General features: G+C 40.5%; 2 protein-coding genes across 8 annotated transcripts in view; one reads left to right on the plus strand and one right to left on the minus strand.

Annotated features, from left to right (window-relative positions):
* The window catches only part of LOC114568716 (collagen alpha-1(XIV) chain-like), a 317,958-nt gene that overhangs the window by 15,448 nt on the left and 277,510 nt on the right, over positions 1-25,000 (minus strand). For 6 of the 7 annotated variants that reach the window (XM_028598365.1, XM_028598362.1, XM_028598361.1 and 3 more), the window contains 6 exons: positions 10,811-10,906; positions 10,449-10,502; positions 8,294-8,347; positions 6,768-6,821; positions 5,688-5,759; positions 817-852 (listed from right to left, as the gene is read on the minus strand). In XM_028598365.1, the coding sequence (XP_028454166.1) occupies positions 817-852; positions 5,688-5,759; positions 6,768-6,821; positions 8,294-8,347; positions 10,449-10,502; positions 10,811-10,906 (366 nt within the window). Of the gene's footprint in view, positions 1-816; positions 853-5,512; positions 5,604-5,687; positions 5,760-6,767; positions 6,822-8,293; positions 8,348-10,448; positions 10,503-10,810; positions 10,907-25,000 lie in introns of those variants that run through there. The other variant, XM_028598366.1, reaches the window with a different exon arrangement.
* LOC114568722 (CD209 antigen-like protein E) lies at positions 12,975-16,764 on the plus strand. Its single transcript, XM_028598376.1, has 5 exons — positions 12,975-13,361; positions 14,562-14,795; positions 14,996-15,120; positions 15,710-15,828; positions 16,534-16,764. Exons 1-5 carry the CDS (start codon positions 13,205-13,207, stop codon positions 16,670-16,672), a joined length of 774 nt encoding a protein of 257 aa, XP_028454177.1. The 5' UTR covers positions 12,975-13,204; the 3' UTR covers positions 16,673-16,764.

Raw genomic sequence — 25,000 nt, forward strand, 5'->3', positions numbered from 1 at the left:
ATCCTGTGTTTTAAGATGATGTTATCGTCGTCACAGGAAGAAACATGCAGCACTGGTTGCAACATTTTTTATTTTTAGGAAGATTATTTTTTGGGGCTTTTTCGCCTTTACTTGACAGGACAGCTAGGTGACAAAGGGGGGAGAGAGAGAGGGAGGACATGCAGGAAATGGTCACAGGTCGGACTCAAACCCTGGGCCTCTCAGTATATGTGCGCAAGCTCTACCCACTGAGCCAACCCGGCCACTGATTGCAACACTTTTCCCTACAGCGCTGCTCGTTACTTCGAATACTTTCTTATTTCAGTTTTTTATCTGATCAGTTCCTGGAAGCTACGTATGAACAGGTTTACAGAACAAAATGTAATGTAATAAACAAAATGTAATGTAATAAACAAAATGTAATGTAATAAACAAAATGTAATGTAATAAAATAACACAAACTGCTGCCTGGAAGGCACCGTTGGGGGCAAAAAAACACAGATAAACATTAAAGGTGCAGTAGGTAAGACTAGCTTTCTGTCCTATTTGGTGAAACTGAGCCTATGTTCCAGTAGAACTACATGAAGCAGGTAACCTGGCACCGCCTAGCCTGTAATGTGATTACAGCTCCCTGTTCAGATGCACCAATCAGGGCCAGGGGGGTGCTCATGCACACGCATTTATTATCCCTTTAGCGGAAAGGAGGGAGGGACTGAGAAGTTGTTGATGTTCAAATTTTTGGGCTAAGTCCCGGATCTTCCCAATCCTACCTACGGCACCTTTAAATCGACAATGAAAACAATCGTTAGTCGAAGAAAAAAAGAAGAGACCACTCACCCGTTCTCCTTTCTCCCCTTTGCTTCCAGGAGGACCCTGCAACAAAGACACGTCAATGAAAAACATGTGAAGGGTTCAACGCTGCAGACACAAGGTTGAAAAAGCTAAGAAAACATGACGCAAAGAACTCTCTCTCTCTCTCTCTCTCTCTCTCTCTTCATGTCTGACACGACAATAAACAAATCCTCTTACCAGGGTCCCCCCAGGCTTCTCCACGTTAAATTTAAGACTTTTAAAGACCTTTTTAATACCACCTAGGATGAAATGTAATGCCAACTTCACGGCCATATATAGTAAAATCTGTGTGAAAAGTACCAAAATGTTATCAGTGAAGCGTTACATTACCGCGTTACAGCAAAGAACAATACATTACTGTAAATTGCGTTACTTTTGTCTGCAGCGCTCTGAAAGCTGCCAGTTCACACCAAATGTGAATAGACGAGACAATGGATCATCTCCATAGCAACGACTGTCTGGACTTCTGTTCTAACTTTCCGACTTCCGGGCTTTTTCCATTTTAGTTGAAAAGCTTTTTTTTGACGTTTTTTGTCGCCTTTTTCCAACGTTTTGTCGCCTTTTTACCACTTTATAGTGAAAACACCCCGGGTGCATAAGCAGCATATAGATGCGCAGCATAGCAGCTATTTTTATTTCGGTTCCCAATGTTATCTAATCTGTGCGTTCATACCGCGTTGGCCCACTCCCTGCAGCGATAGTTGTGGCGTCTCCTCTATTTCTTGCGCGATACGCGTGCACATGTGTCAAGCCTGGCAGGTAATCGCACACAGGAAGACCACACGGTGCAGATGCCTTACAAAAATAAAACACATTTCAAAATAAAATACCTAGGTTCATGGAGATTTGGGCTGTCTCGACTTCTCACAGAGAGACACGTGATCAGCCACACGGAGAGAGAGAGACACACAAACACACACACACACACACACACACACACACACACAGACAGACAAAAGATGGACCAACTGAGGAGTTAAAATGGCTGCTTCCTGTTCTCTGTCAGAAGCTGTTAGTCGTATTATCGCTCTCTATAAACCCCTTTTTTTACAGGTTTAGAACTGCACGCTGCTCCGCCCCATCATCATCATCATCATCATCATCATCATCATCATCATCATCATCATCATCGAGGCGTATTGTTCTCAGTCTGTGTATTATATTGTTTGTTGTCAAGCGTGTAATTACAGATGCGTGGGTGGATTGCAAAGAGTCCTCCTGAACTAATTACCACACATTTTGTCAATTGCAGGTCTTATATAACGTGATCTTACCGGAGGAAAATATGCTTCAGTTCTTGAGAAACGTTTATTTGAAAAAAGTTAATTTTTGGGGCATTTGTAGGCCTTTACTGACAGGACAGCTGAAGACATAAAAGGGGAGAGAGAGGGGGGAACGACATGCAGCAAAGGGCCACAGGTCGGAGTCGAACCCGGGCCCGCTGCGTCGAGGAGTAAACCTCTAAATATGGGCGCACGCTCTACCTCCTGAGCCATCCGGGCGCCCTGCTTAACGTTTTATTTATTTTTATGGCTCAAAGGCAGCGTGACAAAAGAAAGAAAGGTTTGTCGAGATGAAAGAGTTTCCTTTTTAGCACCCGTTATGTCTTACAGGTTCGGATTCTGTCTGATGAAGGCAACACATTTATCATCGCATTTTAACCCTAAATTAAGCAATTAAGTATTATTTTTAAAAAGTTTTAAGAATTTACTAGCGCAGCGAAACAAAGAATAACATTATTTCCTGGTGCTGGAATTCGATGGTTGAGACGACGACTGCAGAGCCAAACAAATTATGGACCAACACGTTCTGTTCTTGCAGTTAACATAAAACAAAACGCTATTTAAAATCCTTTATTCCGTCTGCTATCAGACTTTTAAAGGGATACTCCACTGTTTGTTGAAATAGTTCTTATCACGGTCTCCCCTGGCTGTAGATAGGTGGGCCAATGCATTTTTTTGTCTCAGTGCAAGTAATTAGGTTGTTTTTTTTGTCTTTTGTTGGCTCACTTTTACTCACAACATGCTAACCGGCAAAATAGGATTCCATTCACTACGCTAAGCTAACTAGCGCCGGCGCTGCTGGTGTTGCACCGGACTAAAACGACGCATGCACAAAAAAATGCGTTGGCCCACCTATCTACAGCTAGGGGAGACCCCACCTATCTACAGCTAGGGGAGACCCCACCTATCTACAGCTAGGGGAGACCCCACCTATCTACAGCTAGGGGAGACCCCACCTATCTACAGCTAGAGGAGACCCCACCTATCTACAGCTAGGGGAGACCCCACCTATCTACAGCTAGGGGAGACCCCACCTATCTAAAGCTAGGGGAGACCCCACCTATCTAAAGCTAGGGGAGACCCCACCTATCTACAGCTAGGGGAGACCCCACCTATCTACAGCTAGGGGAGACCCCACCTATCTACAGCTAGAGGAGACCCCACCTATCTACAGCTAGGGGAGACCCCACCTATCTACAGCTAGGGGAGACCCCACCTATCTAAAGCTAGGGGAGACCCCACCTATCTACAGCTAGGGGAGACCCCACCTATCTACAGCTAGAGGAGACCCCACCTATCTACAGCTAGGGGAGACCCCACCTATCTAAAGCTAGGGGAGACCCCACCTATCTACAGCTAGGGGAGACCCCACCTATCTACAGCTAGAGGAGACCCCACCTATCTACAGCTAGGGGAGACCCCACCTATCTACAGCTAGGGGAGACCCCACCTATCTACAGCTAGAGGAGACCCCACCTATCTACAGCTAGAGGAGACCCCACCTATCTACAGCTAGGGGAGACCCCACCTATCTACAGCTAGGGAGACCCCACCTATCTACAGCTAGAGGAGACCCCACCTATCTACAGCTAGAGGAGACCCCACCTATCTACAGCTAGGGGAGACCCCACCTATCTACAGCTAGGGGAGACCCCACCTATCTACAGCTAGAGGAGACCCCACCTATCTACAGCCAGGGGAGACCGTGATAAGAACTATTTCAACAAACGGTGGCGTATCCCTTTAAATCTAGACAATCGGGTGGTGATGGCGCAGTGGATATGACACATGCCTTTGGTGTGGGAGTCCTGGGTTCAATTCCCACTGCGATACATCAACCAATGTGTCCCTGAGCAAGACACTTAACCCCTAGCTGCTCCAGAGGCATGTTTCCTCTGACATATTTAGTAACTATAAGTTGCTTTGGATAAAAGCGTCAGCTAAATGACATTTAATGTAATGTAACAATAGTGTCTGGAAAGAGCATCCCGTTTTGTTTTCCTGAGGTGTGAGCAGCTTGTTGTAGTTTCTGTAACAGTAGGTTGCAAAAAACAAAAACGGACATGAGGAGAATGGAAGTGTTCCATAATGGATGCCTCCGACGAATATGCGGCAGATCTTTCGGCCTAGTACGATCTCCAACAATGAACTGTACACGAAAACGGGCAGCCGGAGCATCACCGAGGAGATTACGCACAGATGCCGGCGATGGCTAGGACATGTGTTGAGGATGGAGCAGGACAGCAATCACAGAAGTCGCCCTAAGATGGACACCACCACCTGGCAAAAGAAAACCTGAGAGGCCCAAAACCACCTGGCGCAGAACTGTGACACAGGAGCTGGAACAGATGAACCTGTCATGGAGAGAGGCCCAACACGCTGCCAGGGAGCGAATACAATGGAGAGTGCTCATTGAAGCCTCATGTCCCATAGGGGATGAAGAGGAGTAAGTAAATAAGTAAGTAAGTAAGTGAGCGGCTTGTGTTCACTTGTCTGGGAACCTGATTTACGTATCTGTAACTTCTTGCCTCAAACAGGGCTGTGTACACTCGCCGCCTGTCCCTTGTAACTTGTTTCTGACAATCTGCTGTCGGTTGTGTATAAGTTTATGTGTAAATGCTTTTCTTCTTGGGGTCTGGAGACTGCTGGAAACAGAATTGCCCTTTTTGGGATAAATAAAGTTTATTGAATTGAATCTGATTCTACATTTTCCCATTATTTCCAGTTCTTTAGAGACAAGGATAAGAACAGTATAGTCTCGTTACAGTCCTATGTGCAGCGCTAAACGCAAAGCAAACCGAGAGAGCTGCAGGCACAGAGCAGAGAAAGAATGTTGACGAGAGTTTTTCGTGAAGTTTAAACTAATTCTCGGTAAAAGTAACTCAAAACTAACACTAAAGCAGTGTAAAGCATTAAAATTCAGAGACCGAAATATTGTAATATAAGTAATTAGTCTCTGAAATACTGTTTTTATCCAAGAGCCATATATATATATATATATATATATATATATATATATATATATATATATATATATATATTTTTTTTTTTTCCTGCTTTGCACTGTTACAGATGTTTTGCACTGAGAGGACTGCATTCAATTGCGTTGTACATGTACAGTACAATGACAATAAAGACTATTCTACCTTCTGAATGACAGTAATTAGTAATATATAATGTATGAGTAACTTGCCCAACACATTGCAAGTGCTGCAGTTGCAAGTTTCAACGTGTATAATTGCTATTGTTTGGTCTAAACTGGGCTTAAGTAAAACTGTCAAAGGAACATTTTTTAGGAAGGCGGGTTAAGGCTCTGACAGGAGCTATTTTCAGTGTGTGAGTGACAGACTAGCGTACCTTCAGACCGGACAGGAAGCAGATAATCCTGCTGACAGACTCTCTCTCCCTCTCTTTGTGTCTGTCTGATAGACTCTGTTAAACTAAGCCTGACTGACACGACTTTCTGCCTCCTCTGTGTTTGTGCAGCAGCTTTTGTCAGAAAAAGGTAATAGGAAATGTAAAAGCATACTGTTACAGGTGTAAAACCCCAGACTGTGGTCTCTTGTGACTCACCGGTGGTCCCAGTTCTCCCTGTTTTCCTGAAGGGCCCGTGTGACCGGGGCCCCCGGGGGCTCCTGGCGTCCCCTGAAGAGAAAGATTAAAAAGGAGGAAGAATCAGAATCAGAGTCAACTTTATCGGCCAAGTTTGTCGACATATACAAGGAACTTCACTCCGGTGATCACGAGTACATACACAAAAGTTTAACGCTAAGAAAACCCCTTGTTAAATCAGAAGCTGGACTGATGTTAACGGGTTTTATTGTAGCTGCAAGGCTCCTTTTGCGTTACTGGAAGAGTCCAAATAGACCAGACATTACAGACATAGAGATAGTGGCCTTTGAACTTCTGATCGAAAGGGTGCAGAATATTCCAAGCAAAAGCCAGACAAGCATGGATGTCTTTTGAATATAGTATTACTACTGACTTTTAGAAGGGAGGTGGGGCATTGGTGGATAGAGGATGAGTATGGCTGTGCAGGCACACATATGTGTGTTTATATTATTTGTGGGTAACAGTGTGTATGTAATGGGTAATGAGGATGCTGCCTGGGTTCCTTTTTTGGCTGCCTTTTATTGGTTTTATTTTCTACCCTTTGTATTTTCAAATGTGAGATATATGTATTACATTTGAATCATGTATACAGTATGTGTGTGTGGAGTTGCATTACCAAAATAAATAAAAAATGTTAATGTATCGTAAGTTTTATGATAAGAAAACCTAAAACCGAAACATTTTTTTTTTATCTATTTATTACAGGGACAGTGCATATTGATTAACATTTCTGTCAATATGCCAGAGTTAGCCAGAAGGCTATTTTTCATCTGCAGTCCCTAGAAAGATGGTAAAAAAGTCACCCTAAAAGAAGGTAAAATTACATATTTACATAACAATATAACATTTAAAATACATTAGGTAAAAAGTACTATTACGCTAAAATGTACAATAGGAGCACGGCAGACCATATTCAGAGAAACATCAGACAAAGACATTAACACATGCACACAGTTTTTAATAAAGTTTTTACATTTTGCAGGACAGTCTGTATGAAAAGTAGAACTGCAAAGATGAATCTATCAGTAATCTATCACTCACCATGGTTCCTGAGGCGCCCTGTCTGCCCGGTGGGCCGTCTTTACCTGGCAGCCCCTGTGGACGACAAGAAGAATATACACATGTTGGACCATTGAAATATTGATGGTGTTTGTGCTCTTAAAGTTATTTCGGAAAGTGCTTTTTCATGTATTGTGTTTTTAACATGTATCATATCGTATGTTTAATCTAAAGCACTGATGTGATTTTTATCTGTGATAAGTGTGACCACAAGGAATCTGTGGACACAGAATTTGACAGAATTTAAATAAATACATTAGCATAATAATCATGTGGCAGTTAGAAGTAATGTTGTTTATTCACCAAATAACAAAGTATTCATTTGGAGGGGGCCCCGAAAAAAACCAACCTGAACCAGAATTCGGTGAAATGAACAAGGTCCCTGTGGCAGTTTCACAGATTCGTCGAAAATTCGGTGATGGGCCCATGGTAGATTTCCGTGAAATGAACACGTCCCCTTAAGTTAAGGAAATGGTTGTGGGTGGGCTTACGTTTCCATGACACGCGGGACAACAACGGGATGGTTGTTTTTAGGAAAAGAAGAACTGGACGGTTGGGTTCAGGAAAACAATAATGGGACGCAGGAAAACAATAACGGGACGCAGGAAAACAATAACGGGACGCAGGAAAACAATAACGGGACGCAGGAAAACAATAACGGGACGGTTGGGTTTAGTAAAAGAACAACGGGACGGTTGGGTTCAGGAAAACAATAACAGGACGCAAGACAATAACGGGACGGTTGGGTTCAGGAAAAGAAGAAAGCAACAGTTGTGTTTAGGAAACGTGACACATGGGACCCAATCCCCGGTGTCCTGGGTGAAAGCCCTGTGTTGTTTGACCCATCCACCCCTAACCTGACTCCACCAGATGGATCACTTCGCATTTGCTCGGCATATCCATCTGGGAACTTACCGTTGGAGAACTTTTGGGGAAGGGGGCGAAAATCCTGGTTAGCTGATTGGATAAACCATCTGTCTATCACCTCCTATAGTTGGTGATAGACAGACCAAATCAACCAATCAGATCAAACTCTTGCCAAAACCAATCGTGGAGAAGAGCAAAAACATCTTTACCTCCGAGAAAAGCCTCCAGTGCCGTTTTTTTACTCTTCTTTCAATGAAGGAATACTTTCTAATTTTAAAAAAACTTGCTGTGATAGCTACGCTCATCTCATCCGTGGAAGCTGCCGCGTTTCATACTATTCGCTACCGTAGTCGCTCTTAATGCTACGTCATCTTCTCATTGACTTTACGTTGGCATTGTTTTCCGTGGTGGCCACGCGGAATTGTTAACAGTTCGTGGTCCTTTCACGGACTTCTGTGAGCCCAGGCTGAAAAAAAAAACTTTATGCCTAGTGTAATTTTCCATTTGATCCGGCTCCGAGTATGTGTAGTAGTAATAATAATTTCATTTATACTGTTTATTGATCCCCAGTGGGGAAATTACAATTAGCTATAGCTGTAGTATGTTAAGATGTTAAGAGTAATATGTTCGCGGTGACTCACTCTGATTCCTGCCGGGCCTTCTCTGCCTGGAGGTCCGGCTCGGCCAGCGATTCCCTGAAACACAGAGAGGAGAGCAGCTCACATTCACACGGAGTCTAAATCTACACATTTTAAGAAATTACGTCAATATTTTAAAAACAACTGACAACATAACTTATGACCTCATAAGGAGCAAGATTCCAGATTGGTCCATCTGAGCTTTCATTTTCTCAAAGGCAGAGCAGGATACCCAGGGCTCGGTTTACACCTATCACCATTTCTAGCCACTGGGGGACCATAGGCAGGCTGGGGGGACTCATATTAATGTTAAAAAACCTCATAAAGTGAAATTTTCATCCCATGGGACCTTTAAATAACACTTGCCTGATGGCTTCTACTCTCTGCTGCTACTGCTGCTACAAACTACAACACTGAAAAGAGATACAACAAAAATACTTATTAATTTAATGATTAAATAAGGTAGTGTCTCCAAACTTACCTCAATTATAACTTGTCTCCTGCTATTTGTACTACAGAACTTACTTTTAAAAAATAAGTTCAATTAATAAATATTTTTGTTGTATCTCTTTTCGAACCATCCCTTTAATCAGTGTTGCATGGCTGTGTGTGTGTGTGTGTGTGTGTGTGTGTTTTGTTGCTTCCTGTTGCTCTGCAGTGCTTCTGCCTTGAGAACGCTCATTGTGTTGCTGTTGCTGTCATTTGGTGTCTTGTTCGTCTGTAAACTTTCACTCATTTGTTTCACCCATCACCTAACTGCCATTAAAACATCTGGCCGAAAGTACTGCAGTAGAAAATTACCCATCTGGCTAACACTGACACATTTACAGATATGTTGATTAATGGGTTGTCCCAGCTGGGGACCTTTGTTGCATGGCTTCCTATACTTTCAACTTTCCAAAAATACTGAAACCATCTAACTCTCCTGTTATAAATGGTTCTGTTTAGATTAAATCTTGCCGTCTTGTTACAAACTCGATTTGAACAGCAGAAATGAACCTTTTGCAAATGGCACTATTATTCACCGTCTGACATGTGTTTGCTTCCAAAAGGTCATACTAGTCCCAGTAATTTACAGCAGAACATTACTTTTGTGAGGCTCTTTTCATGGAACAGACCGCTGCCCAATGTTCGGTCACTGATAATATTCAACAATTCATTTTCATCTCTGGCAAAAACACTTCAAAATATAATTTTGGCAGGAGACGGTAGACATTTGGTGTCTTAATAACATGATTTGATGATGATTCGTAACGATTAAGCACCAGACAAACGGTTGAATATTAACATATTGATCATTAAGACCTAACTAGGGTTGGGGTTTTTCTAATACCGGTGCTAAAGGATATTTTTAAAACAGTGCCGGTGTCTAAACGGTGCCTGAACAAATACTTTTTTAAAAAGTACGACAAAAACAACCACTGGATGGGAAAAGGGTATTTAACAATAACTTTGAATGCACCATGAGGCTAAGGCGTCCGGTATACTCACCACAGCTGACCTGTCGCATGCAAATGTGACGTCATGGGAGCACCGTAAGTATTTATGCTCACGCGTGGTGGTCATGACACTAGTTGCAGTCTTCTTTGAACTCTCTATGAACAGAGGTGTCGCTAATGAGGAAAGGCTACCGACTTTGCTATTTCTACGGACTAGAAGAAGAAGAAAAAGGTAAACAACGGCAGAACTGGCAGCAGCATTGACGCCAATGTTTCGATTTGATTGGATGACCTACTTGGTGGGATCGAGCCTTTCATTCACCATCAAAGAACTCATCTTAACCCAGTAAGGTTACAAGAGAGACTTGCAGTCACTCAGAGTCCTGGCATCACGTTGCCCTCAAACTCGTCCATTGCTTACAGTTTTCAAAAAAAAAAATGGCAGTGGTGCACAACCTCTGGTCCCACACTCAAAATCGTCCATCTACCAGTTTTAGTGTTGTTTTTTCCGACAACTGCATCTGCAGACTATTAACGTCCCGGTGTTGGGATCCTCTACAGTAAAATACAGTCACACTTTACACCGCTTAACGTTAGCTGTCAGTATTTTAACTGTGTTTGATCCAGCTACTAGCTAACGGTAGGCTAACCTGCTGTCAAGTGTAGTGTTAACTAGCGTCACGTGCAGCGATGTTTCTGTTGTCTTAGTTTTTTCTTACCTGTGTTCCTTGTTGTCCAGCTTCACCTTTCTGTCCTCTCTCTCCTGGAGCACCCTGCCGATCAAAAATATACTTTACTTTTCTGACAGTATGCATATCGTTAATATAAAATGAAATGTACTAAATATCATAGTTGCAATGGTGAAAAAAAAATTACGGTACTTTTTCATAACACATACAATATGAATTGTATCCGCAATATGTCACCATGAAAATTAACATTCAAAATAATAACCTTTACAAATAAATGGAGAAAGTTTGAGTCAATATTAGAGTGGAAGTAGTGTCTTGATGTTTTACTGCCAATGGTGTGGACCTGAGCTGTATAGTGAGACTGAGAACTGGGTGGGTGTTTGTCTTACTGGGGGTCCTATGATGGAGCGTCCACTGGGTCCTTGTGGTCCTTGGGGTCCCTGAGGCCCGGGTACACCTGTATCACCTACTGGACCAGTTGGCCCCTGTAGAGAGAGAGAAAGAGAGAGAGAGAAAGAGAATGTGTTAAAGACAGTCTTGTATAGTCTAGTCTGGATCTGCGGAAGTGCATTTCTAATCTCCGTGTGTTGCCGTTCTCAAACTCCGTTCTCTTCGTAAAACAACAACAAACTTCGAGCTAGCGAGCTACACGCTGAAAATATCAAGTTTTGAAGGTTATTTGGACCGTGCAACAAGGCAGGCCTGCTTGGTTCCTTTGGTGAATGATTGTAAAGATTTATAAAGAATATGTTCAGGTCATCTCCTCTCTAACTGGGAGGTTTTGGGACCGATTGGTGGCATTGCTGTGGACGAAGTACACACGGAGATACACTGGTAAGAGCTAATGAGGTATAACAATGTGTCCGCTCATTTAAATAGCTCATATTACTGTATTGTGTGAACAGTTAACTTCACTTAATATTGTATGTGGCGTTTTCTTTGTGGGGTGCAAATGTTCCACCAAAACAAGTTGCTTCATGAGACTATTTAGCAGAGCCACCGTTGCTGCGTTCAGAGCTTAGCGCTGCCCAACACCATAGTGATTGGTTTAAAGAAATGCAAACAACCCAGAGTGTTTATTTCTCCTATACCAGAATGTATCTGTGGTGTAGCCAGGCCTTCCTCCACAGCGCTGTGGAGATAGAGCCGGCAATGTGAGACTTTATAATGTGTGATGTGAGGACACTGGTGTCCACTTGTCATGTAAAAAAAAACACTCATGTAGACTTACTACCTAACCGCAGTTTAAACGCATCCAAGAAAGCCCAGGTACTTTGTTAACCTATAATGATGTCTGTTAAGACAGTGTCAGATTATAGAGTCAGAAATTCAAGGCATATGATAAGATAAGAAGCCTTTATTGTCATTACATTACAATAAATACAGCAAAATTACAAGTGCCCCTCCCAGCGTTGTCTAAAAGAAAACTATATTGCACACATCCACGTATAACATAAGACAAACAACATTAATTCAGCATTTGTCATAAAACAAGGGCAGGTAGTTGCGATAATAAAGATATTGAAAAATAATAATGATATAATAGAAATAAAGCACAGTAAAATGGATTGTAAAAATGTTAATAATAATGTTATATGTTAAATGTTAATATGGAGATGCAGAGTCCCACACTGAAACACTACACGTTGGTCCCCAACCAATCATAGCTTGCCCGTACCTTTTATGACTTATTGAAGGTGCTCTGGACCGACTTCCAGGACAAGAATTAAATAAAAAAATGGCATTCAAAGTGGTGTGTCTGAGACTGGTGGTCTGGTGTTCGCAAAAGCCTCCAAAAAGAAAAAACTAACAGGGCAACTTCGTCTAATGATGCAATTTTATCAAAAAAAGCAGTGATGGGTATCCATTTTTATTTATCTTCAACAGAACTGAAAGAAAATATCTAACTACACTCTAAGAATAGAACATAATGAACTTTACAGAAGGATACGATGTGTTCTGCACTTTGACACGATGAAGGAAGTGGTTTTGTGTGGTTTATAAAGCTTCATCATGTTCAGCTTTGATATCAGTTTGTGCGCATGCTTGTGGCCATGTCTGAATATTTTTTTCAGACTCCATTTCCTCTAGAGTTTAACACATAATGATAATGATCACTGTGAGGAAATGATTCCAGTGATAACTGAATATGTCACATAAGGTAGCAAAAACATTTTAGTCCATGCATATGTGGCCACAGGATGCCATGTTGTGCAATATGTAATGTGTTGCAGATCAGAATAAGAAATAAGGCAGGACATTTAAAAAAAAACATTTCTCTGCTCATGTTCAATGTTTGATCCATTACCTGGCGCTTGTTTTCATCATTTAAAACTGTTTTTTATTTAGTCTTTTGTAGTCTTTTCGGTGAAACTACAGCAGCAACACTGACATTTTAACGTGATTATCGGCAAACTAGCATATCTAGCATATTTGACAAACCACAGATAACATATCACATCAAAAAGTTCATCAGCTCACATACGTCTATGTTTTAAAAGATCAAAGATAGAACTTTTTTTTATTGGGCAAGTAGTTAAGGGGTTTTACCGTACGTCAGAAATGTGGCAGTGTGTTTTCCTGCTGCTACTTCCTTAATACTTGGTGTTGAAGAGAGAGACAGAGGCGATAGCAGCATCGGATTAGAGTACAAAGTTATATTTAAGATTTTGAAAAACAAACTACAGCAAAGCACTGGCTGTTAAGAGGAATACAACAGGGTGTACCGCTACAGGAAATTGTGAAAAAGCTGCCGAGACTCGTCAGTTGTCTCAGCATTTAAAATGTCTTCCAACATTTACGAAGAGCCAAATTTGTCAATGAATGTGAAATACAGCAAAGGAGCCCGAGAGGACGGAGGAGAGCGAGTGGAGAGAGTAATCGACATCTACGAGAGTTTGGACACGTCCACAAACCGTCATGTTCCGACACAGCGCGGAGGTACGGAGCCATTAAATACTTAAAGTCAGAGTCAATACTGATTTAAAAAAAAAAATAATTACTGATTATATAAAAAAAAACGGAAACTGTACATTGAAATCAAGGGCTCAGCTATCAATGACATGTGTAAACGATTGTCATTATATTGATGAAATAATAATATTCATTACAAGAACATTTGCTCTAATGCCTGCAAAAGATTTATAAGTACAGTAGTTTGCCTTACAACTGTAACATGTACATTTTACAAACTTCACTCGAGGGCATTATACACTTTAATATTTTATTCAGTGGTGTAGTCTACGTGATATGCAGGTATATGCAGTATACCCACTAAGAAAGCTCCAGGATTTCCATATACCCACTTAAAAATGCCCAATGACACGCAACAACATACTTTCTATTATGTTTTTTACATATTTTGAATTGTCATCGATGTTTTTCTTCTTCGTATAGGCTAAATAAAGGGATTTCCACCATAAATTGGTGCATAAACCTGTATCTGAATGCAGGAAATGAAGTCTTTCGACGCTCAAAATAACCCTGGGGGTGGACACCCAAACCCACCCACTATGATATGGCCTCCCCTCCCCCAAAGGCAGATTCTGGCCCATATATAAAGGCACTACAATACATTAGACTACACCACTGCTTTTATTACATACATTTGTGTTTTGCGGTTGTTTCCTGTAAAGTGCATTCTGTTGTTACGCCCCTAGACTGTGAAAACTCACTGCCTCGGGATATTAGAAAGGCAAACTCTCTGAATTTTTAAATGTAAATGAAAGACTTTTCGTTTTAATCTGGCTTTTAATTGGGAGTAATGTTTTAGTATTAGTTTATAATAGTATAATAGTATTAGTTAATCATTGTTTTCATATAATTTTTTTAATCCTGGTGTTTGCTTTATTCTGTTGGTTGTATTTATGGATTTTTAACATTTACTGTGTTATTGTTGTCATTTTTAGACTTGCTTTTTTTAATACATTTCTTTGTCTTCTCTTTTTGTGTTTTTGTTTGTTGTTTTCATGTGTTTTAATGTTGTTCTGTGAAGAACTTTGGGCTGCATGCTTGCATGAAATGTACTTTATTAATAAAGTTAAGTTGAGAGTTGAGTTTAAATGTCGTTGTTTGTTGTTGTCTGTTCAGATGAGCTTGATCTAAATCAAAATGTGTTCTCTGTGTGCTTTGCCTCTGCAGGAGCACACACTCAAAATCATCCTCCAGCTGTGCAAAGAAACCCTTTCAGAGCGGCCGCGCTGGTTCTGGGTTTACTCTGCCTCCTGCTGGTAGTGGGAGTCACTGTCCTGGCCAATCAATGTGACCAGCTGCAGACCAGTAATAAGGACCTGCAGACCAGTTATAAGAAGCTGCAGACCAGTTATAACAACCTGAGCAACAGTTTCTGCCAGGAGGCAACAAACCAGACAAACGGTGAGAAATGTTTAAAAAAGGAGCAAGTATTATAGGCAAAGCCAAACAGAATCTGCATTTTTTTTCTTCATTTTTCAGCAGTGATGCAGAAAAGGAATGTTTTTTCCGCTTTTTTTAATCTGCAGTTCTGTGTGGCTCTGCTAATAAGTGTTATACAGTATATTTGTCATTAACTTATTTGATTTGTCACTAAAACACAGGATGGAGGAGATTTCAGTGCAGTTGTTACTACAAATCTATTGAGATGAAAAACTGGACAGAGAGCAGGAGAGACTGTCAGAACAGAGGAGCAGATCTGGTGATAATACACAGCAAAGACGAATATGTGAGTGTCTGTTAACATATTTGTATGTTTGGCAATATTTTCTGAGATGATCAAAGGAAAAAACAGAAAAGTTTTTCTGTGCAGGCTGTTCCATTCGTACATATACATGTAGCTACAAAAAGTAAAGCACTGTAATCCGCCTGTATTTAATGTATTACTGTCAGCAACACGTTGACTGCTGCTGTATGAGAGCTGGAAGATCCGTGTAGGGAGGAGGTCGGGGGGATGTTTGGCTCCTGGTGTTTTAATTCAAACCACAATGATTTTTCTAATCATAGTCCTTTTGGTGTCTAAACTTAACTGTTGTCTCCGCATGACAGTCACCTTGTGTTTGTAGGATATTTTACAAATTGTTGTGGATAAGTTTTTGTACAATATACATCAACTGTAAATGGGAAACCGCAATCTGGCACATTTACATCAGCAAGACACTTAATGATTGTTGTCCCAGACAGAATAAATGTACTTCTCATCGCATCATTTCTTTATTTATTTCTTTCCTTCAAAACATGAACTACGTATTAACCACCACAGAAATGCTAGTGTTTGAATAGGTAAATAATTGTATGCTCTTTTGTTAAATATTTAGGATTTCGTCAGTGAGCTGAATAAACCTGAAACTTCCTGGATCGGTCTGGAGTCAGTGTCAACAAACGATTGGTCGAAACATGAATGGAAATGGGTGGACGACTCAAAACTATCTTATACGTGAGGAAATTTAAATTTTTTGTTTGTTTTTAATTACGATATATAGGGGGTCATTGTATAAGAGTATATAGTTGGATGAAATGGAACAAAAAAAACAAGAAAGTTCCAATAATAATGTATTAAGACGATAATAATGTTAGCATTTTCATTTAAAATGAGCATTTCCTTAAAGATAATCTATAAACGATTCAACACATGGTTTTAAGTTGGTATCAAAGCCACATGATGTGTGTAGCGTTTAGCTGTTGGGCTGAAAGTTTACTTTGTAATAACCACACTCTGCACACAATCTGATTCTGAAGAACTGAATGTTAAATGCTTTGTGCCACCAAAGCATTCTGACCTTGAATTTTGGCTCATATTTAAAAAATCAAAAGCCAAAGAGGTTAAAGGAACTCATCTTGGTTCTTGACAGCTCAGGATAATGAACTTGCAGTCTACTGCTCCACCACATAGGGGCAGCAACATGCTCATATTAATCCTCCAGTGGGATGCTCTCTTCAAAACAGGCACAAAATGTGAAAAAACAACCAAAAAATTAACATAAACTACATACTAGTTAAAAGACATAAGAAACAAAATATAAACCTCAACTGTCAGTCCTGGATTATTTTCATGAGTTTCCAACAACAATAACTGCATAGTCATAACAATAATCTTTTTTTGGGGGCTTTTAACCATAACGACATAGTGCTTGTTCTACAGGGCTTGGCAGACAGGCGTGAATACGAACCCCGTGGATGTGAAGGGGGCCAAAGCATATATGGATCTGGACGGAAAATGGAACCATTCCAATAATGGATTGAAAAGATGGATTTGTGAGAAACATATTTATAAGGTCTGATATGTAACTTATGTAATGGGTTTGAATCTTGACAAGGACATTTCTTCTTCTCTTATCCATTGGTACTTGTTGCCCTCCCTTAGAAAACTACATAATAAAGGCAAACATGAGACAATGAACTGTACTGTGTTGCTCTAAAATGAAAAATGTAGAAGTACAAAAAGGCCAAAGTGTTCCATAATATAAGAAGAAACATACGAACTGACCAAGCGTCAACTTTGCCATTGCTACAGTGCCTTAAACCGGCATTCTCTCAAATTTCCAACAGGGGGCGACTCCACTGGCTCAAAAAAAAAAAAAAAAGGTCTGTCTAAAATAGAAGTCATTTTTTATAGAAGTCTATGAGAAAATGAGTCTACTTCTCACTTGATTTGTGGGACTGTTACTTCTTCTACAACTGATTTTCTGCAGCAACTACAACCACACGTGGGAAACAATGTAACAGTTGAACTGTAATGACATGTTTGTATAATAGCCTGAAAAAATAATGGACAAAACCTGCAGGCCCATAAAAGTGAAGCCAAAGATGAAGTGACTTAAAGCTGCATTCTCTCTAATTTCCAGCAGGGGGCGAGTCCACTGGCTCCAAAATGAAGTCTGTTTCTACAGAAGTCTATGAGAAAATGAGCCTATTTCTCACTTTATTTGTAACGACAGTAAACATTTCCATAATGACCTTATGGTCTCAATCGCTGGTTTCAAGTCTTCTTCAACGCAGCATGATGTTCATTTTATAAACTATGGTCCCCTTTATTTTAAAATAGACGATAAAACAGTGGATGCTTTAGGACCTGCCAATCAGCACAGAGGCTTAGCAATGCTAACCATGCTAACACTCTGGACATTAAAGTAGACCTGAACCTGTTTTTTACTGTTAAACTTTGACCCTCTCACTATGTGTTTTCACTTCATCAGTTAAGTGGAACATTTTGGTCCCCTAAAAATGTCTTGTTCAGTGTTCTGCCAAGCAAGCTAGCTAGCGTTAGCATTAGCTGGTAACTTAAGGGAAAGTTTGCGAATTTTCTGTACTGTCGTACATTCAGATGAATGTCACCAGTACCGAGGTCAACGTTTACATGGCAGCATAACTCTACTGAATGACTCAGATCAGTCGGTTGAAGTCTGCGACTTTCCCTCTTTAGCGCTTAGCTTAGCATCGTAACCATACACAACACTGGCTTAGATGCGTCATTCTCCCTAGCTTTGCCCTTTTTTTCCCAAATATTCTGGCTCCAGAATACCAAGATGGCGACAGCCGAAATACAAACTCCTGTCTTCAAAACGGCAAACCACAAGTCAATTGGTCACATTTTAGTGTTTCTTTGCATTATTGGGAGATTTGGCCTGATGGTGGCAGTAACGTAAACATCAGGGTGTCACCACACTCATTTTTAGGGAATTGGGCCCTACAGTAGTGGAAGTCTGTTATTGTTGAATCATGGATTGACAGACAGATCGTCTAATACCTTGTTCCAGAACAGGATATCCATTTTAATTCATCAATTGTCAAATATTAACTTCATTAATGATGACAATGTTTCAGTTTAGGCAACAGAAAGACACATTTCCTGTTTTGGCCAAACTGTTGAACTACTGTGTGTGGCTGGGTGCAAGGTGTGAAAGCATTTAACCAAGCTGTGAATAAATGCTATTTATACACTTTTCAGTTTTACACAAATGCATAGCTTATAAATTGTTTCATACAATAAATCCAAAGATTGGACAATGCAGTGTCCTGGCTGAAGTTAAGGAAACCACCAAGCTGGAGTTAGTATGCTTTATTCAAATATATCAATTTAATAAGTAATAAGGTTGTGTGTGTGTTCGTGTGTGTGTGTGTGTGTGTGTGTGTGTGTGTGTGTGTGCGTGTGTGTGTGGTGGGTATGTGCTGTTACTTCCTTAATGTTCTTTACTTCTGAGAAACACTGGCAGCAGCAGCATCAGTAGAGGATGTTACTGTACGTCACTAAATTAATATATACCAAAGTTTTCCAGCAGCATATTGACCGATCTACACAGCGTGGTAAGCAGTAAGTGAAGTGAAGCTACGGTTTGATTGTCTCAAGATGTCCGAAGATATTTATGCCAAACCAGATAAGTCAAAGAAGGTGAGATACAACAGAAATGTGCAGAAAGACAAAGAAGAGTGGGAGGAAAGGGAGGTGGAAATATACGACGCTATCGGAGATGACCAAACTGATAATCAGTCACACGGAGGAGGTAAGTGACACATTATGACAAATCAATATAACAAATACTCATGCTGATCTGGTTGTTTTTGGGTGTCTATTCAAGTTATGTTGGACTGATGTGTAAACTATGTTTGCTCTCAGTTTAGTTTGTTACTCTCAGCTTTCAAATCTAAAGTAATTGCCGCCCATCAATGTTTGTCTCTATAGATGTACAGTATGAAAACCTTGTGTTTTGCAGCTTGTTCCTTCAGTTTTATTATTTTCTGCTAAAATTATAAGAGCCTTCTAGGTAGAGGACTGTTTTTCAAGTGTTGGGATGCTTTGTTGTGTTTGGTTATGGTTACATTTAACTGACTAGTGTCATTTCTGAGATCTGAGGAAGCATCAACTCCGGTAAAGACATGAAAAAGGGAAGTGCAGCATGACGAGGTCTGTTGAATATCATTAGCAATGCAGAGCCAAATTAAGAACGAGAAAGAGAGACTGAAGAGAGAGCGGAAGCAAAGTCACCATAGTTTTTATTTTAGTTGTGAGTCAGTTCTGCAATTCAATGTTCCTTTATAACTCAACATTTCACGAGTTCATATTTGTTCTACTTTAATATAATAATTGGTTTACATTAGAGTGGATCAATGATTGTTTCAGGGCGTATAGTTTGTTAGACTTTATAAGTTGCAGCATTGTGTATTTTTCATAATGGTTCGTTTTGCCTTCACACTGCACTTTGACAAACACCAAACATTGTAAACAGATGTCACGCAGTCGAAACAATCGCAGAATATCCGAGTGAAATTCGCCGACACTTTTGGGCTAAAAAATATTGGTGCAACACCAAATTTATAACGTCTTTTCTGGGTTTGCTTTGGTGTTTCTAATATTTTAGAAGACGGCTAACAATATGAGCTGATGACAGACAGCTGCCTTTGAATCATATAAGTACGTAAAATGTCTGCAAGGTTGAAATTGCAGGTTAGTAAATGCAGTTGGCTCACTTCCTGTTTTTGGGTCGGATCGCTTTGTCACGTAAACTGAACTCTATTGCACTGAAGCGAACCAAGAACTCGGTTTTCAAGTGTTTTCGTCCGCACCATAGTTTGAATGAGCTTTAACACCACCCCAAATGAACCGGACTATAAGGTAAAGGTATTTTATTGTCACATACACATAAATGTAGCGAAATCCATTCTCTGCATTTAACCCATCCCTCAAGGGAGCAGTGGGCAGCCATTTACAGTGCCCGGAGACCAACTCCAGATCTGAGCCAGTGCCTTGATCAAGGGCACTGACTGGAGAACCTAGTTCATGTTTTTTGATGGTGGAGCCGGAGCAACTGGAGGAAAACCACGCAAACATGGGGAGAACATGCTGTGAGGCCACAGTGCTAACCATTGGGCCACCATGCTGCCAGGGGTGTGACTATCCCACAATACGCTCCAGGGTTTGGTTAAAATGGACCAGATTGCTCAGGTGGAAAAGTAACCTAAAATGTGTCTGACACACTCAACTACAGTTTAAAGCAATGAAGCTACTGAGTAAAAGTAGCAGGGGAATAATAGGAACTATGATAACAAAGATACATGTTTCTCTGTAATGAACCTTGCTCTCTGTGTGCTTTGCCACTTTAGGACCAGACACTGAGAGGCCTCCTCCGGCTGTCCAAAGGAAGACTTTCAGGGCTGCAGTGCTCTATCTGGCAGTGCTCTGCTTTCTGATGATGACTGGAATCATCCTCTTATCTGTAAACTGTAAGATAAAATACACTTCACAACTACTAAGCACCAAATACTGAACCAGTACACAATGGTGTATTCAAATCAGCTTCAAGATTTGCAGGATAGGTTCAGGTTTTTACTGACATGCCATTTGTGTATGCTGAAATAGTTATTGGTTGATGTAATCATTCCTACTGTCCATAATCGCCTATAAAGCGATCCCTTCCTAACAGGAATCTAATGGACGGATGGATGGAAATAGGAGGACAAAATCCACAGTCTTCATTCTGTGTTAACATTCAGCTGAAGCTTTAGCAACTACATTTGACTACAAGGACATTTCCTTTATACCACCATTCAGCATGGAAATACTGGAAACAATAAGAAGGCAAATTGTACTAAAACATAGGAACTTGTGAAGAAACTCATTCAGCTTGGGTAATTAATGAAGCTGTATTAAAAATATATATTTACTGTCTGTAACTGTAAAGCACTGATTGTACTGTGATTGTTAGCAAGCAGAGACCCTTATCTCCACAGATGGAGCTTAAGTGTCCGATGTAGGCTATCATATCAAAGGTAGCAGCTGCAGGTTGTCTGATTAAGGCTGCGTTCACACTGCCTGGGTCAGCCATCAGAAGGTCCTTAGCATCAGACTGGTGTGTGTGCCGACCTCGTTCCAGCTACCAGCTACCCAAAAGCCAGCTGTTTGCAACGATACATTTCTGGCAAAAGCCACCGGTCTGGCAGTGATTTTATCTCCTCTTACGGGCTGTGGTAAAAACCATGTACTTTACCGTTACTATGAGTATAGATGTGATGTTATGCTGCCCTGCTATCGCTAGCTAGGCGGACTAGTTAATTCACCCAGCTGTTGTTTCAATCACTTCAGGTTGACACAACATTAGCGGAGAGGTTGTTAAGTTAGCTATCAAGGCTGCTCTCGTGGTCCTTATAATTCACATTAAACTGAACATTTCCATTTATGTCGGAATATTTATGTTGGCGGTTGTCATCTTGTTTCCTTTTTGCACAGCTGCTGCAGTTGACCCACCTGTAAACATGATGTTGCAATGTAACAAATTAACATTATTGTCCCTGCAGCTGAAGTTACTGCAAAGCTATCATGCAGACTGTATATAAAATATGACCAGATCTGCTGCCTGGGGGACAGAATCTTGCTCCACTTTTTGCCACAGCTGATAAATTACCTGAAATTATTTCAGTAGATCGATGCCAACGCTGCGCTATGCATGGCAACGGTCTGTTTCTCTTAGCAACGGTCTTTTATAAAGAATTAGCCAACTGCAGAATGCCACCGGATTCAACCGAACCATGTAATAAGCATAAATTATCTATTGTCTAGTAGTATATTGTCTTACTTTTATCTATTGCTGCTTTTCTCAAGACAACATGAGTCAATTACAGGAAGAAGTAAAGCAGCTCTTAAAGAGACAGGCGCTAAAACAGAGGATGCTTTGGTTCTTGTTCTCACTTGATACTTCAGTTAACAAATCAGTGATCCTCTATTTACTATTTACAACATCTCAACATATAGAACAGGTTAAAGGACAGAGACACCAAATAACTACATTCCAGTTTGAAATAATGACTGATATTTCATTAACCACAGGATATATAACTTCATTCTGTCTTTAGCTTAAAGCAGAATTATTTGGTGTTGTTGGTCTATTTTTTATTTTGTTGTGGTTGTCACCAGATATTTATTTAGTCTATTTGCTCTTTTATTGGTTAAAATTTGTATACAATTCTTATTTGTTTTATTTTGTACCTTTCTCTATGTTTTTTTTTTAATTTGTGTCCTAATTTCTCCTCTGGGGATCAATAAAGGTTCACCTTATCTTATATTTCAGTCATTTTGCTGCAGACCAGATACGACCAACTGAGCAACAACTACAGTCAACTCCAGAGGAACGTTTCAGGTAAGAAAGGTTTCAAATCAACATACAGGATCCAACTTCACACTGTCTATTAAGCATACATAATCTCATATTGTCTTACTTTTTCTATTCCTGTTTTTCTCCAGTGATTCTGTAATTGTGAGCAAGCAGAAAACATTATCTTCAAGCCTGAGTGCCCAATGTAGGCTATCATATCAAAAGTAGAACCTGCAGGTTGACTTATTAAGGAACAATAAGCTTCAATTTCCCACTCAGGGAGGCTTTTAGATAGAGTGAATATAATCTGCCTGTATGACAAAGTTCTGGGCACACTCTGCTTGAGATATGGTCAAATGTTGACTGTTGCCAGTTTGCAAACGTGACATTAAATCTCAAAAGACTCTTCTTTGTGAGCCTTGTTTAACAGAAATTCCCACAACGGAAGCCGTTGGCTGAACTTGAGAATACATGTTTTCATGCAACAAAGACTTTGTGGTTTTTATGGCTCTCATTTATGAAACGTGTGTATGACCTAAAACAGGTGTAGGACAGGCGTACGCTGATTCCTACACAAAGCTCGGCATTCATCAATTTGAACGTGAGCGTAGGCCAAAGGGGGCGACGGGGAGACGGAGGACACACGCTCTCCCTCACAGATGTTGCCTGGTTCTGACTCATGAAAAGAACACAAGCTAAATAAAAGACACTGCATAAACTCAGCTACTGTGTGTTTATTTAAATATAGGTACACCATGTAGGCCTAAGAGATTGCAATATAAGCCTGTATATTACTATTAGGACTATAGCATACATATGTCAAGGGTGTATAAATTAAATTAACTTCAGCCGGAGTCCGGTTTACTACGGCAACGATATTGACCCCATCAGTGATCTCTTTCCATTCCTCATTCTTTCTACAGCCTTTAATACCAGTTTCCAGGCTGCCAAATAGTTCACACGTTGGTGCAAAGGAACCTGAGACATCAGGGTTTCAATCTCCACCTCCGAAAAGTGCCGCTTCTCAGCCGGATTACGTCTCGTAAATTGCAGGAGCGAGGTCTCAAAACCCAGAATATATTGGGGCGTGATATTTAAATTACAATCATTTCCAGCCGCTGCATTTATCAATATACGACCATTCCTACGCTCTGATTGGTGTGATACGAACGTTTCACGAATCACGCGTGAAGCCTGTCTGCCATGTCTGCGCTGGTTTCTACGTTAGGTTGATAAATGAGGGCCTATGTCCCACATTGTCTACAGTGTACAGTCACATGTTAGGTTATTAAACATTAGCTCTCATAATGCTAATTCTTACAGTGAACATGAATCCCATTTAGGCAAAATTACTTTTGATCTGCCTTTTTATATCTTGTTCATATTTGATACTTCAGTTAACAAGTCAGTTATCCGTTAGTTAATAGTTGTGACATCTCAATATATGCGGCAGTTTAAAGGACAGAGACACCAATAACTAAATTCCAGTTTGAAATAATGAGTGATATTTCATTAAGCACAGGATGTACCTTCATTCTGTCTTCAGTTTAAAGCAGAAACAATAACAAGGCAAACTGTCCTAAAACACAGGAACTACTGAAGAAACTCATTCAGCTTGGGTAACTCAGACTAATGAAGCTATATTAAAAAATAAATGTATTTACTGTCTGTAACTGTAAAGCACTGATTGTACTGTGATTGTTAGCAAGCAGAGACCCTTATCTCCATAGATGGAGCTTAAGTGTCCGATGTAGGCTATCATATCAAAGGTAGCAGCTGCAGGTTGTCTGATTAAGGCTGCGTTCACACTGCCTGGGTCAGCCATCAGAAGGTCCTTAGCATCAGACTGGTGTGTGTGTGCCGACCTCGTTCCAGCTACCAGCTACCCAAAAGCCAGCTGTTTGCAACGATACATTTCTGGCAAAAGCCACCGGTCTGGCAGTGATTTTATCTCCTCTTACGGGCTGTGGTAAAAACCATGTACTTTACCGTTACTATGAGTATAGATGTGATGTTATGCTGCCCTGCTATCACTAGCTAGGCGGACTAGTTAATTCACCCAGCTGTTGTTTCAATCACTTCAGGTTGACACATTAGCGGAGAGGTTGTTAAGTCAGCTATCAAGGCTGCTCTTGTGGTCCTTATAATTCACATTAAACTGAACATTTCCATTTATGTCGGAATATTTATGTTGGCGGTTGTCATCTTGTTTCCTTTTTGCACAGCTGCTGCAGTTGACCCACCTGTAAACATGATGTTGCAATGTAACAAATTAACATTATAGTCCCTGCAGCTGAAGTTACTGCAAAGCTATCATGCAGACTGTATATAAAATATGACCAGATCTGCTGCCTGGGGGACAGAATCTTGCTCCACTTTTTGCCACAGCTGATAAATTACCTGAAATTATTTCAGTAGATCGATGCCAACGCTGCGCTATGCATGGCAACGGTCTGTTTCTCTTAGCAACGGTCTTTTATAAAGAATTAGCCAACTGCAGAATGCCGCCGGATTCAACCGAACCAT

The sequence above is a fragment of the Perca flavescens genome, chromosome 14 (assembly GCF_004354835.1).
Source record: "Perca flavescens isolate YP-PL-M2 chromosome 14, PFLA_1.0, whole genome shotgun sequence".
Lineage (NCBI taxonomy): Eukaryota > Metazoa > Chordata > Actinopteri > Perciformes > Percidae > Perca > Perca flavescens.

Excerpts from the sequence above, each read along its gene's own strand:
- LOC114568722 (XM_028598376.1), top strand. The coding sequence starts at position 13,205 with ATGTCTTCCAACATTTACGAAGAGCCAAATTTGTCAATGAATGTGAAA. Across the intron at positions 14,796-14,995 it reads GGCAACAAACCAGACAAACG|GATGGAGGAGATTTCAGTGC; the intron begins GTGAGAAATGTT and ends ACTAAAACACAG. Across the intron at positions 15,121-15,709 it reads TACACAGCAAAGACGAATAT|GATTTCGTCAGTGAGCTGAA; the intron begins GTGAGTGTCTGT and ends TTAAATATTTAG.